The 16,204-nt window shown below is 35.4% G+C and overlaps 1 protein-coding gene across 1 annotated transcript in view; it reads right to left on the bottom strand.

The window, feature by feature from the left end:
- ESR1 (estrogen receptor 1) overlaps positions 1 to 16,204 on the bottom strand; it is a 176,348-nt gene that overhangs the window by 45,721 nt on the left and 114,423 nt on the right. Inside the window, 2 exon segments of the mRNA NM_001076701.1 lie at positions 125 to 460; positions 12,738 to 12,854. Of these exon segments, the coding sequence (NP_001070169.1) occupies positions 125 to 460; positions 12,738 to 12,854 (453 nt within the window).

Below are 16,204 nucleotides of genomic sequence, written 5' to 3'. Positions count from 1 at the left end.
AATGAACAATTCGAATGAAATAAGAATAGGTAGTCAGAAAATCAGTGCATGGTGGGTTTTTTTGTTTTTTCTTTTGTTTGTGATCTACAGGATTTATAGTTGACTAGGGCTTTTTTTTCCTTACCTGGAACTCTCTTTGCCCAGTTGATCATGTGCACCAATTCTCTGTCTGCAAGGTTGGTCAACAGGGTCATCATAGAAGCTTCATTGAATGGTCTGTTTGGGTCATATTCAGAATAAACTAGGGGTGGCTCAGCTTCCAGCAAGGCACTGACCATCTGTTCTGCTGTCAGGGACAGGGCTGGGCTGTTCTTCTTGTTATGTTTAACCACCAGTGGACTTGCCCAAAGGGTGGGAGCTCGCAGCTCTGTTGAAGAAGCCTCCCCATTCCTGGAATCCTGCTCCTCTCTTTGGCGTTTTTGTTTCATCACTCGCCCACCTCTGCGGTCTTTTCGGATTCCTAGAGACACACAAGAATATCATGAACTCCTTCCCTTGAACTTAAGTATTATGTACACTTGGCTTCAGTCAACAGCAGATGCTTTTGATAGACCCAGGCAGCATTGACTCTTGATTTATTTTCTGAAGACTTCTTTGGGAGTCTTACACCAGTAGTTAGACAGAAAAACTATCTTTTAAAGTATAGTGTATATAATAGTGCACCCTTTCCTAAAATTCAGATCAGCTGGGCTCACATAGAAATCTAGACGAGTGAACTGTACAGCTGCTTTTGTACTTCCCGCAAAAGGAAGCCAGTTATTGGGAATAAATAAATATTTCTTTATTGCTCAAAACTTCAAAGTATGTCCCAACCTCTTGCAGACCATTATTCTATAAATTATCAATTATAAATTAATGATATTGGTGGGTCAGATGGATCACTGAAGTAGCTCTCAAAAACTATCTAGAATATTTTGCTTAAGGTAACCAATTTTTTTAATTAAACATCATCCTATTACTGAGTCTGTGATCTTTATATTTATATAAAAACTCTCAAGAAAGTTTCCATTCTAAGATGAGTTTATACAGCAATAAAGAATGTCATTTAACTAGACAAACATAAGAATGAAAAGGAGAGATAATCATGACCTCAGGTTCTAATGTGGGAGACCTACTGTCAAAAGGCTGAAATAAACCACAACAGAAACCATTATTGTTATTACTGCACATTTCTGCAATGTGCTTTGCACTGTATGACCCTGAACCTTAGGATATTATCAAGTCAGCCATACCAATTCAAACAACATAAGACCTTTGCAGTGGAACAAAATCTCCCTTTGTGGAAAGGTTACAAGAAAAATACAATGATAAAGCCCACGTGGAACTCCAGCCATAAAGGGAAGGTTAAGTCTAGCTCTAAGTGGAGGAGTAACACGCATTTTGAGACTGAGTCAAAAACTTTAATCCATCATCAAGTGGAGGCAAGGGAGGACAACCAAGTAATAAGGAACGCACACAAGGAATTGCGATATGAGAAGGCAGCTTATGATGGGCTTATGCTTATGCTGAAGTTCTCATGCAATAGGAAAAAGCAGCACTAGCCCAGCTTGAAATGCAGTAAGTATCTACAGAGAATAAAGATATGAACCATTCAAGAAAAAGGGAAGAGAAAACATTTGAAACAAAACCACAACAAAAACAATTGTAAGAAATCAATACAGATCTTTCTAATGGCTGGGGAAAGGGAAACACATTTGCTTCAGCTCTCTTCACATCACAAAATTTCAAACCTTTAGAATCCTAGTCTTTGTTGCTAGCATTTTCATCTCACATACAACATGCTTTCATATAAATGTTGGTCCTTTTCAGCCTCAAAGAAACGGGGAGAATCTTTAAATCTCTTTTCCTCTTTCTTGAACTATGAATTCAACACTGAATTTGTATTTGGAAATTAGGCATTTTATGTTTAATTCATTTAAAATCTAGTGGGCTTTGTGATTCTATTCTATTAATCTCTTCAGATAAAGGGAGTTCAATAAATCTCTCATCACTCCTATTACATAACCTATCTACATTCCCCCATTCACTAAACTATTTCTAAGCCAAAACTCTCAAGTGTGTTGCTGCTCCCATTTTTCATTCAACACCACCAATCTTTCCTACCACTAAACAGTTTCTATTAAGGAGAGGCAGGGAGATTCTTGCTATTCAGAAAAACACAAGACTTATTCTGGCAAATTGTCATCATAGAAATATTCTCACTGGTAACTTCCCTGCAATACTCAATAGCAGGCATGCTCTATCTGTAACAGATATTTTTGTTGCATGCTTTGTATCAATTTGATTGTTTTGAATTAAATTTCCCTGTGAAACATGTATATATAACTGCTTGAACAAGCCCACATGGTTCACAGAAACTAAAGCATTTGTTACAAATTTTATAGCTCCTCATCTAGAAATTTTCTTTCAACGAGAAAAAAATTTCTTTTCATCCTTGGGGTCTGTGGTGTTCAACATACTCATGAATAGATAGGCTGACATAATTGATAAACAAGAAGTTGAGGTTAGAAAAATGCTATAAAAATATCAGATAAGTTTAGAAAGTAAACAGAAGGCTAGAAATTACTAGGAAAGGAAGGGAGGACAGAATAACCTTCATAAATCACCGAGTTTATTATCATGAGGCACACTACAGTGAACACTGCACGCAGTTCTGTTCTTCCCAAATTAAAAAGAGATATAAAAATATATGAAAAAGGGATAGGAGAAAAAGAGGTAAGATGATTTGAAATGTGGAACATCTTTGGTGTAAGAAATATCTAAATTGACTGTATCTGCTTGGTCTGTAAGCCAGATACAGGACTAGAAAATCAGCAATAGCAAAAATATTAATAAGGTACAAAACACTAAAGCTTCTCGTCTAATACAAGAAAGTTTCAAATTAAAATACCCCATGCAAGGTTCAGGACAGACAGGAAGTGGTTCTTTTTCACACCATGGAGAAAGGAAACTGACAATGTGAATAAATTAGAAGGTGGTATACTTAGAAAGCTGTAGGCCAAATGTGATAAATATAAGTAGGGCAACTTCAGCATTAAGTCTCCATCACACAGATTACTGGAAGATCAGAGTGTTTGTGGGTTTGCTTTTCACTTATTCCAGGCCTGTCTTGTTAAGTAAAACAAGGGTGTGATGAGGATTTTACATAGGAGAGGAAAGGTGGCAAATGTAAGGATATTTAGCTGTTTATAAATAAAACAGATGTTAAATAAAAACAATAGTTTTATTTTTAATTCATCTGAAAGCCTACCACTTCTTTTCTTCACCTTAGAACAAAAAAGTGATGCATTGAACAAAGCTGAATATAACCAGTTTGGAGGAGATGCCCCCCACAAATTTACTTTTTGCATTTTTATTTCAGGATTCAAAAAAAAAAAAATCGACCAACCAACCAACTGTAACAATGTTACTACTGGAGTTTGTAGAGACTAAGTCTGAAAAAAAGTCAGTAAGAGTATGCATTCCTTCTGCATCACATCACCAGCTTTTATCATCACAGACAGAAAAGTCTCTGAATCTGTATAAGTACCATATTCATAAGAGATTTATAGAACTTACTACTAACTCTTTACCTAAGGCCTAGATTGACAAGCAAAAAATTTATACATTTTCTTGTACTAAATAGAGTATCTCTCTGAAAAACAAAAGTGCTCCCAAATCTCCTTCAACTTAATCAAATTTTATCTCTGTTAGAGAGAGATAATGATGCACAGTCACTAATTCCAAAAAAGGCAACTCTATCAAACTACAATTTCCTTGCCAAAAGTGAAATGATTCTGTAAGGGTTTTTAAAATATATGAATCCATCGATTTTAATTCAACAGTTCAACCAATAAAGGAACCTTAATTGTCAAGTATTATGAAAAACAATATTCTAGCAAAAATTGAAGTACTATGCATCTTGCAAGAGCTCTAAAACAATTTCCACTTGAGTTTTAAAGCTGCAAGAACCAAGATTTTTAAAGGCAGTTTTATAAAGCTTCATATGTAAATCCAGTCAGACTTCTGGACATGGAGACAGGTTTCAAAACTGCTAAGTAATTATATAATCAAATCATTAGAACCTGATCAGCAGTAAAATTGCATATGGACAATAAAATTGCTTATGACACTCCCATGGGAGGGGAGTTGGAACTAGATGATCTTTCATGTCCTTTCCAACTCAAGATTCTATGAGTGTATGCTTATTAAAGAAATGTGAACCATATGAAATACTTCCCTACTGTTTTCCCACATGTCATTAAAACAAAAAACAAATTCCAGATCATTAAAACAAAAGATTAAAAATTTAAATTGCACTGCATATTGAATCTCTGCTATACAACAGCCATTTTTTTCCTACCTATTGATAGTTAAAAAGCTTGACTTTTATACCTTCATATATAATATCCAAGAATGTTTAGAGGGAAAAAAGGAGGACACCAATTAGAGTCAAGTTTTCTTGGCTGTGTGTACTACAGAATAATGCATTGTAGATTCGAAGATACAGGTATAATCTCAAATTTTATTCAAGTTAAATATGCTCCCTGTGAAAAGGCTTGTATAATATTTTTCAATTTGTTTCTTGTTAGAAATGTGGTCAATAAGCAAGTTTGTAGCCACACTTTTTTTTTTTTTTCCTTGGTTTGGGTTTTTTCTTGCTTGTGTTTGGGGTGGGTTTTTTTTGGTTTTTTGTTTGTTTGTGATTTTTTTTTGTTTGGTTTGGGATTTTTTTCTATTTTCTTTTTTCTTTTTTTTTTTTTTTAATTAAGAGGACAACAAAAAGATGGAAATATGATTAAGTTTGGAAACAGTGATGGGTAAATGGTTTACCAGCTAACTTCCCAGCCTGGAGCAACCTTTGAACCTGAGGCCCTTTGTCAACATTTCTGCTCCCCGTCAGCAGGCCCCAGAGGGGAGACATTTGACACTTCTGTATACACACACAGACTTGTAGCATTAACAGCCTATAATTTTGTCAGTTTGTCAAAAGAGTGTTTCAAATGTGCTTGGAAACCCCTTCTCTTCTAAACATCATTGTTGTTCTTCAAGACCAGCCTACCTCATTGGCATCCTGTTAAAAGTTGCCAGAGAGAAAGAATCTCTAATGTTTTGTAAATCAAACCCTGTTTGACAATAAAAGAGAAAATGTATGTGGGAAGTGAAAGATATTATAAATAAGAAGGCATCTCTCAGAGTCAACTGCCCCGCTGATGATCAGAGTGTTAAGGGAGAATGCACAGAACAGGCCATGGCAATGCTGCCAGACAAATCCTTTACACCAGTGTTTGCAAAGGAAGAAAATAGATTTTCCTATGACATAAACCTACTTTTCTGAAACTGAAGCTGGGTTTGAAGAGGCCAAAAATTCAAAAGCCTCTCTTCAAATGTCCATGTATGGGAATGATTTACTAAACTATTGGGAGAAGACCTCTGAAGCTGAGTCCAGGCTCACTTTGGTGTCACTGCTGCCATTAGCCAAAGTAAGGGACTGCAAAAGTAAAACATTGTGAACAAGCCAACAGTTCCCTTATGGACACAAACCTGAGTGTCTAAGCAGTGTCAAAGCACAGCTGGCCTTAGAGTCCAAAGGCCAGATGCAGGTAAGGCAGCTGTCTCCTAAGCCTCTTATGACAACTTCACTTTACAGGTAAGCCTCATTAGGCACATCTCTGTTGAATTCAACAGATTTATAATGCTTCATTGAAATAAAACAGAATCCTACAGCTTCCTTTTCAAACATAAGGTCAGTGTAGCTGCTGTACCTAAGTAGAAATCAATTATATAATTTCATTCTTGATAGATTTGTAACAGACAGATTGTTGAAGCTATGACTACAATGTAGGTTCTAATATTGTAATGTGTCTCAGCATAGTGGTCCTTGCAAGGTAACTTTAAAGACTTTTTTGATTTTTGGGAACTTTTCTGCTTGCATCTCTCTACATAAATACATTTCTGGTCACAGAAAAGTAACACCACTTTCCAAATTCAAATTTCATAGCCTAATAAATCCTTCTTTTGAATATGATTCAGACAATCAACCTCTTATTTCATTCCCATTTCTCTTTTGGAAAATAAAACAGTGATGTAAATTGTGCTGAAAACCCAGGTGGGTTGACAATTAGTTTAAATGAGAAACATTGTCTGAAATCTTCTAAAAAGATTAATCAGAATTTAATGTCTAATCTCAAACAGACCTGCCCCAAGTGACAGTGCTTAACAGCCTGGTTTCTGACAAGGATATCTAGACAGTACGATAAATAAGTAACAGATTTGTGTTCAGTCTGTGCACCTGGATGTTACAGCCTTTTTGACTCCCGAGTTCTGTACGTCTATTTATGTGAGGTTTTTTCCAAAAAATATCTCTTATCCTTTTCCAAACTGGAGCTTATTTCTCCTCTATAATCAGCACCCCCTTCTATTGGAGATAGAGGGAGAGGGGTTTAGATTCAGATATTCTTGTTCAACTCCTTGCTCGGCTACCAGTTTGATCATTGACCAAGTCACAGCATGTCTCAGTGCCCCGGAACTCCTACTAACTAAAATACAGATCATAAAACTGGTCTTTCATGTTAAGTCTTACGGACCTGGTGACAAAAAATAGATGTTAACAAGCAGGCAAATGTCATTTGGGGTCTCTAATGACTATTCATAATGCACAGTTTGAGAACCAATGGTCTATTAAATTAAAGATGAAGGTGCAAGGCATGATTCATCCTAATCTGTATTTTTGTATTCAATCTTTGGCAGTCATAGCACACATTTTAAAGAGCATCTTAGGACATGTAGAAGTGAAACAAGAGAAGTTTAATTAATCCACCATTTAAATGAATCCCTTTTAATGTCAACACTCCTGATAAACTCATACCAAGTTTTGGTCACAGCAAATATGGCAACTGCCCCATTTTTAGACAATATTTACAACAACCCTACAGACATTTCAGGGATCGCAATAAAGCTTTTGAGGAACATTCTCTACCTTTACATCAACCATGATTTGGGAAAGCCAGTCATTTTAGGACAACGAGTCCATTGATATAAATCTCAAAGACAATAAGAAATTTTAATTGCTACATTTTAGAAATTGAATATTGGAGGTATTTGGTCAGATACCAGGACTGAGTGATAGAACTGAACTGTAAATGTCTAACCAAGAGAAGAACCAGAATCATGGATGGCTTTGGGTTGGAGAGGATCTAAAAGATCATCTAGTTCCAACCTCTTTGCCATGGTTAAAGATACCTTTCATCAGACCAGGTAGCTCAGAGCCCCATCCAAGCTGGCCTTGAATATTTCCAGGGATGGGGCAATGTTTCTCAGCAACCTTTTCCAGTCCTCTCCACCACTTCAGGGAAAAGAATTTTCTAATCCAAACCTACCCTCTTCCAGTTTGAAGACATTAGCCTTTGTCCTACCACGAAATTATCTTATAAACAGTCCCTCTTGAGCTCTCTTATAGCTCTAGTACTCTAGGAATTACTCAAGTAATGAAAAAAGAATGAAAATACCAAAAAGCCAATGTAAACTAATATACAACTATAATTAGTTTTACAATTTCAAGCAAGTGTTCAAGAGTTGCACCAAAAAATCCTGCATCCGTTCTTCATTAATTTTTTTAATACACATTCTGTTATAGCGTATAACTAAGCATAAGAAAATTTTTCCCATTTTATCCCCTTTCCACCCAGCTGTAAAAGGTTTTAACCATGTATAAATTCACTACTGAATCTGCTTTGAGCAGGTGGCTCAATAAAAGACCTCCTAGATGTCCTTCTATAGCACAAATCATTTTATGAAGTGGAATAGGAAGATAAATCATGGCAAAGATGTTCACAATAATGGTCTCTGTAATTTTGGGGACAGAACACAGGAATATTGTATTTTGTGACAATTTAATGGTAGTGATCCCTGTTATATGTGTGTAAAGAGATGAAAAAATATTTCACTAAAAAAATCTGGTTTCATTTCCACTTTATTTTCCCAGAAAACTGCTGTAAACTCACAAAACTTTGCTTCAAATGTGCCTGAGTACACAATTTTGGCCCAGCAATTTCAACTTCATTTCCTCATACATTTATCAGGCCCCACCTACAGTTATTTGGCTGAGTACAGAACAGTATGTCTAATAAGTATCATTGAGGTTCTCCTCAAACAAACCAGAATCATTTCAGGTCCACAATCCATTTCCTTTCATTCACTAATTTCCCTTTTTAATATAATAGTTCATTAAAAGATAAGTACATGAAAATGTAGAAGACCTTGAGCCCATCCAGTGGCTGCATCAGACATCAATTTACTTCTACTTTTGAGAATTATTTTAATACCTCTCTAGACATTTTTCATGAATAAATATAGAATTCAGTAAGGAAGCATAGCTCTCACAATTTAAAGACAAAAAACAGCAAGGTCCTTCTCTGAGAGAATGAAAAATTTGTTTTTCCATTTTCCCTGTAAAAATTTATCTTAAATTTCAGCAAGGCTGTTGCACTGAACTAGACTGGCTTAGAGGCCGGTAACTGTTTCCAAAGAATGTAAGAGAAAAACTGAAGCCTAGAGACTCCAATCTCTAGGAGTTAATGAAAGTGTCTACAGTCAAATGGCATGTGGTTTTAGCACTCTGTTACAGCCAGCAGACAGTTTTACTCCCTGGGTAGCATCACAGTAATTTCTGAAGCATTCTCAGACAAATTGTGAGGGTAACACTGAAGGATGTAGGCTTCAAATGTGCTGTATCACTGCAATTTCATTATCACAACAACCAGTACACAGAATCTTCTCTCTAAAACCCGAAATTTCAGGCTGTTCAAAGACAGTAAATACCCCACGTAATATACAAGATTACCATCTGAATGTAGCACATGAACACTCAAGTCCTTGATGGCCACATTTCCTCTGATTTGACATGAGGATGCCATCAGCATTCAACAATTGAAAGAATTATGTAGGTGTCAGGGTGGTTAAACATGGACTGTCAGGCAAATAATGGACTTTTCTTTAGGTATCTTGAATTTAGCATAATGCCAATTTTTTGCCATAGCCACTAGCACCCTGTTGCTCCTATCCCACACAGCACTTAATGATAAACCAGTCCTGTCACACGTTGAAAGGGCAGGGAAAGAATGCAGCATGCTAATTACTAGAAACCCTCATTCACTTACCACACTATAAAAATAATTAATAAAAACAATAAAACAAGGTACTTTCGGGTTTCATAAAATTAAGGTCTTTGGGCTCAAGTCACCAGAAAGCTTTTAAAACAATGGAGAAACAAAACTAGGTCTGTATTGGAGCAGAGGGCACCTGCACCTTACATATGGTTGGAGCTTCAAGGTTGCAACGGCTGTAACAACTTCACTTGAAAGCTGGCATCCTGCATCATGTGAAAGTTGTAGTACACTTCCCCAAACCAGGACTGAAACAAGCTTCAAGGAGGCATCACCAGACTGTAAACAAAAACAAGGCTTCTCTCCCCTGGTACAGAACAGAAGTAAAAGGGACATCACAAGGATTTTATTTGATGTGTCTACTTTATCCTCATGTACAAAGAGGAGAGCATAGACTAATTAATAACACATAAGTTTAAGGTCCCTTGGTTTTGTTTATTCAGAAAGAGAGAATGAAGCATTTGGACAAAATTTAACTGCTTGAAATTATGCCTCAGATGCCCACCACATTAGCAGAGATTCTTGCAGTCTAATTGTCTCTTGAAGCAGCACAGGAACAGATGCAGAAGGAAACACTTGCAAACACAAGAGGAGAGAAAAAAAACTCTTCAGTACTGAAATAAGTTTTTAAAAGACCCAAGAACAGGAAAGAAAAAAAAAAAATCAATAAAATTTCCACAGGAACGCATAAGAGGAACTCATCAGTAAATGTTCCTACCACACAGTTCAAGGGCCACTTGAAGCCTGCCTTTTTTTCTGCATGAAGCCTCTAAAACATATTTCAGTTGTGTCCACTCTACTAAATATAACATATAGGAACATTTTCATTCTGCATTAAGTAACCTTCTGTGAGGAAAACTTCAGCAACCATATTCTATATTATATGTTTAGAATTAACCAGACATGTTTAATCAAGATTTTGCCTACCTTCCACAATGTTTACTGAAAGTCCATATTTCATATCAGTTATTACTCATATCACTTAAATGGCAGATAAAAGTCACAAATTGTCAACTTTTAAAATTTATTGAGAAACATCAGCTAATTTAGTGTAGAAGAAAAACTGGGATTACATATAGGGGAAAGAAAGATTACATACATTTTCCATTATATCTAAAAGTTGTATCATCATAAGCAAATTGTGGAGATGGGAATAAAAGTGAGATAAGACACAAACAAATACTCAAGTGTATGATAGCATTAATGCCTTAAAAAAAGCAAATCCTTCAACATTAATATGAGGTGATTATTTAAACTAAAAGAACCAATCACAAGAACTAAGAATTTTTGGAGGACTTTGTGAATCTTGAGCTAATTACAGAGCTACATTATTTTAGTATGTTGAAGAAAAGTTCTATTATATCTATTAAAAGAGAAAATCTTCATAGCATTTTTCAGAAAAAAAAAATTAAAAATTAAGAACATTTAAACATTATCACTTAAAAGTTAAGCCAGATGGCATAAAAAGAATATTTACTTAACCTTTATCTTCATCTGAGAGAAATAAGACAATTACAAAAGTCTAGATTTAGAAGAAAAGTTTATATTCCCTACACATCCATGGCGTCAGTAGGGGATCAATAATGACTCCAAAAAACTTTGAATGTTTTACTTCATGTACATTAACTTCACCTTTCTTGAAGTCATCTCCAATTTCTAACTGAGGGATATCAAGATTTTTTTACCAAGACGTCATAAAATAAATATTTAAAAACTCTTGCCTATGAACCAGTGATGGACTTCTTGCATTATTAGTAGTACTATAACAGCAGATACAATTTATGCTGATCCTGATCTTGTTTATAAACTGTGAGTTTAGTTTCTTAAAAGCAGAAAACCACAACTACAAAACAATAAAAACACCACAACACTGACTATTTTTGAACTGCCAGTTCCTGTAGTGACTAAATAAATCTTACAACATTGTAAAAGGAAAGGATGAAATCCAGATGAATTTTCTCAGGTGAGAACCACTGTATGAAAACACAATTCCAGAACATTTGTATTTGAAAGAAAATTTGGATAGAATTGCGGTATTTCTGTTGGACTACTTAAATCTAAAAAATGCTAGTTGAGAAATTGTTACGATTTGTATGAGAGTAAAACAGTTACATATAGAATAGTCAAAAACCTATTAGAGACTGCATCTTAGAGAAGAGATACAAAAAACATAAAACTGGCACAGTGGATCATTAATTAAATACACTTAAGTGTAATTGGATGTAAATGTGCCAAATGAAAAACGTAATGTCATCAACATAAAGCATAATTTAAATTCTAGCTATGATCTGCCACATGTACAAGGTCAAGGCTAAATCTGCATGGCATTTCATGTATGGATTCTCTGGTTTTAGTGTGCCTTTCTTGAACCTCTATGTTTTCTGGATCATACCTGTGTTATTAACTACATACCCTTTGAAGAGTTCTAGCCATATAAACCAGGACTTTCAGATCAATGCATAAAATCTCATTAAAAAAATCAACCACCCTCTTAACTTCTAGAAGGAAAAGCAGATTTTATGTCTTCCTGCTGCTTGCATCCCAAAATTGAGATTAATAAAATCAGTCTCTGCTCTTTCCAATCCTTGAGTTGAGAAAAATGCAGATCCAGTCTCAAGTGCAGCAGCAACTGATCATTTTTCCTTTAGTCTTTCCCTTTTTCTCCTAAGATTCTCAGACTCAGCCTACTTTTGCTGGACTTACAAATGATGTGTTGAGGAAATGACAAACATGTTGAGCTACTCTTTTGTCTTGCAGCAGACTTTCTGTGGCATAAGTAAGCATTAGGTGTGCCAAAGAAAGGAAGAACCAGTCTGTAATCTAACTAGCTCTTTACACACAAAATATATGGGATCTAATCCCTTCTGCTCTGTGCACTTATTAGTTTGCTAAGTTTTTCCTATAGATGTAGGTTTTCCATTACTCTTCATTGATATGTGAAATTTTTAGCAGGCTACAACAAGCCATCATTATTACATATCTTCCAGTAAAGTGGCATTTGTTGCAGTTCTTATAAAATGAGTAAGCCTTTAATATTGTTGGGTTAAATTAATTCACATCTAAAATACATGTACAGTACCGGAACAGAGAAATTAACTTTCCAGGATTCACAGAACAAAAATTACATATTGAGAAGTTTATTTAACAAATATGAACTGATTTGAGACTATCAATGCTCTTCCCACTGAACTGAAAAATGTTGCAAAATCTTGGATTAAATTTCATTCATCAGGATCTGAAGCCTACCATGAGAGACCAAAAAAACACTGAGTTAAAAATAACAACAGAGGAATTCTAGTTCTATTGAAATCAATGGTCCTCTTATTTTTCATGCAAATTTGGACAAGATAACATGATATTCCAGAGCTTTTCATTTTTTGTTTAATAAAATAATTTTTATTTGATAGAGTTCAACTCAATAAAATCAATAGCTGCTGATTGTATTGTAACCTCCTGATTTTAACCTATTCTGTGTTGTAACCTATTCTGATTTTATTATAACCTCCTTTAGTTAAAAACCATATCGACTGCTCAATGAGGCAGGCAGGCAGGCAGACAGCAATGCTGAAGATTTGATGATGGCTATTTACATACCACCTTTCATCATTCCCACTTCGTAACATTTTCTCAGTCGGCAGGCCTGGCAACTCTTCCTTCTGTTCTTGTCAATGGTGCACTGGTTAGTAGCAGGACACATGTAGTCATTGTGCCCTATAAAACCAGAGGGAAAGTAAGGACACAGTTATACACAGACATAACAAAAATTACTATAACTTCTTGGGAAAAAAAGTAGGGTTACCATCATAACCTCTCGTAAAAGTGTTGATACAGACTTTGAAATTGACATCTCTATGTAACACATTCTCAAATTCTTTAAATTAAAACCTCTGTACAGTAATTAATATAGTGAACAATTAAAGCAACCACAAAAGAGGATCTATTAATATGAACAAGTGCCTTGACTTCCATGCTCTCAGACTGAGAAATACAACACCATCTGGTTTTGTGTTCCTGTGCTGATGTTTAACCAATAGACCGCAGAAAATGAGGTTTACAAAATTAAAAAGGTCTACGCACAAAAGATATTATCTATGACAGTCAGTTCCAGTAAAGAAACAAACAACATAAAACAGAAGCAAAAATCCTCAAATACTTAATTGTACCTCAGGGATAGAGGAGTCACTAATTCCAGCTGCATGTCTACTGCTTTGTGCAAAAATTTTCTGACATGACAAATTCTAAAATTACCACATGCCGAAACCAAGATTTTTATTGTATTGGTATTGTTATGGTATTCTCCTTCAGAGCTCCTCTTCCTCATTTCTTACTCTCTTTAGCATTATTTGTTACTGCAAAAAAGCATCTACTCCAATTTGCTCTTAAAAAAAAAGTGTGCTTAAATCTGCTATAAAATTACTTGCCAACCATTGACAACCATTTGCTAACCATAGTTCTTGCATTCATCTGAACATAACGAAGGTACAGCAAACACATGCAAAAAAAAAAAATGTTACTGCAGAACTGTTTGTTCTTTCTTTGAGGTTAAGGGATCAGCTTGAGGTAAAGTAGGGTGGAGGTTTTACAGAGGCCTTGGTCTCATCAAATCATCTATCCTTGACTACAAATTAGAAAATAGAGTAAAAATTGCTATCAGATTACACCAGGAGCATCTGCTCTCTAATGTTGCATAACTGGGATCTCATCAAAATAAGTTGCCAGCCTCTAAACTTGTCAATAGGGGAACAGCCGACTATGCCCTGTCTCAGATAGATAGAACTATTACTTTTTAGGTCGACCATATAGAACAAAGTAATAGTGGAAAATTCATATGCTTTGCTCCAGCACTGTAGTAAACTGAACCACCACCTCAACTCAGCATGAGAGAATGCTTTAATTTTCAGTTCCTCTGGTAGGATACAGACCTATATCCGATTCAAAACCTTTCATATGTAAGGAAATTTTAAAAAAATCAAGTCAGAAAAAAAGCAGCCTCAACCACATATGCAGTATCTACAGAGAAAAGGAGCAGGAAAAAAAGCATCATATTTTTAAGAAAATGCACTTGTATTGAGTCACACTAAGCAGCATTGAAACAACGACCTGACTTCAATTACCTGTCTTCAATTTTTGTTTCATTAGCAAACTTTGAATAATACCATGAGATAAAGATGGATAATTTTAATTACTCTTTTTAAAAACAAAGAAGTACTTTGAAAGAATAGCTAATCTTCTTCCTAGTGAAGTTAAAAAGTAAATTCACATGGTGAATGAGTACAGGCTCTGAAATCAGCAAATAATGCAGAACACCATTTAGATCTCTCTAAAATGAGCGGATAAATCCCACTTAGGTCGAAGCTGAAATCATTCTAACCACCTTTGCTGCTTTGGCTTATTTTCATAGTGTTCAAAGGCTAAAAAAAAAAAAAAAAGTGACAGAATTGACTGCATGCAAAAACCAAAAATCAGGTGTAATCAATATGATCAGGGCAGCCATCCTATTTCTGCTATACTTATGTGGATGATAACCTTCTTCTTGGCTATGAATCTGTATTTACTTGTGCAAACCACAAGTGTTTGGAAAGAAACACTTGGCTGGTAGAATAGTACATAAAATAATCCTATTTGTAATAGAACTACAGTTCCTACATTAATATAATATTTTTTTCCTTTTGAAGAATTTTATCATGAATTTACTCTTTAAATGTTTGCATAGTCTGTTTTTATGCACATGATCTGCACCTTAGACAATACACTGTTCACTCAAAGTGCTTGATTGACTTCACAGAATAAAGAATGTAAAATCTGTCTGCTAAAACCAGAAGGATCTGTGTGTGATGGGCATACTTCTTTAGATTGCAACTATCATTGGTATCAAAGTGTCAGATTTCTTGTAAATCTAGTGAAAAGATTATTTATTATAATTTTTGGTTTATTTTAACCAACATGACTTCAATAGATAGGAAAACACGTAAGCAACTAGAAGAAAATGTTTGATAATTTGAGAATACAATAAAAAACATTATCAATTTAATCAGGAAAGAAGAAAGAAACAAAGGGAAGAAGGAAGGCAGGAACCTTTCCTGCTTCTCCACCATACCATCTGCTGGAAGTGAAAAAAGAAGTTTCCTTTGCAAGGCACAGACCGACTAGGGCAGTCTTGCTTGGGGTAGCACGGAAGAGAAAAAGGCAGGAACTCACAATTAAGGAATAGGTAATATGCAAAAAGAAGTTTTACTTAAAAGTGAACCAGTATAAAAACAATATAAAACTAAATAACCTTGATGTAGGTAAATTGTCTTTCAATTATTCTACCTTTTATCTAATGTTTGAAGCTCATCTCTCGGCAAAGTTGATTCCAACCAATCTGACCTACTGGAATGGGTTTCTCACTGGTAGGAGTCATCAGCATGAAAATGGGACACACCAACAGGTTCCCAGCTGCCTGTCCTTCATTTTCATGGTATCTAAGGGATGGTACATGCTACAAGAGAGGGTAATTAGGCTTCTTGAGAGCTGTTATCACAGGAGTACCAAGAGGAAGAATTGTCTTCAGTGCTCATTGATGCTTGTAGAGGGAAGCATACATCATTTGGACTTTGATCTCACAGACACTTTCAAAAAATGAATCATCAGATAACCTGCACAAAATTAAAGGCAGTGAATTTAATAGGGTGGAACCCCTAGTTTTAATCCCCCATATGTATAACTTGCACTGTCATGAGCTCATGAGCTACCCTGGAGTCTAAAGGACCTTTTGGAAGAGCTTAGGGAGGGGTGGTCTATTTTTCTTAGGAAAACTTGGTAATTGCACTTATTAAAACAGTAAAAATAAAATTAAGTATATAAAATTAAGTAATCTGAGTGCTTCAGGAAATGCTAAAGTCTCTCCCAAGAGGGGTGCAAAAATCAGACCCTTTTCTCATGTGACTATCTGTGTGATAATGACCAACAGAGGAGGGGAAGAGGAAAAGGATGCCTAAACTGAAGTAGTTGAATTGATTCATTATGCATCTGGAACAAAGCCAGTAATAATTATTATCCTTTTACTACTATGTGCTTTT

The sequence above is a fragment of the Taeniopygia guttata genome, chromosome 3 (genome assembly GCF_048771995.1).
Source record: "Taeniopygia guttata chromosome 3, bTaeGut7.mat, whole genome shotgun sequence".
Lineage (NCBI taxonomy): Eukaryota > Metazoa > Chordata > Aves > Passeriformes > Estrildidae > Taeniopygia > Taeniopygia guttata.
The sequence above is the reverse complement of the archived record's forward strand: the minus strand, read 5'-3'. Positions and strand labels throughout refer to the sequence as shown.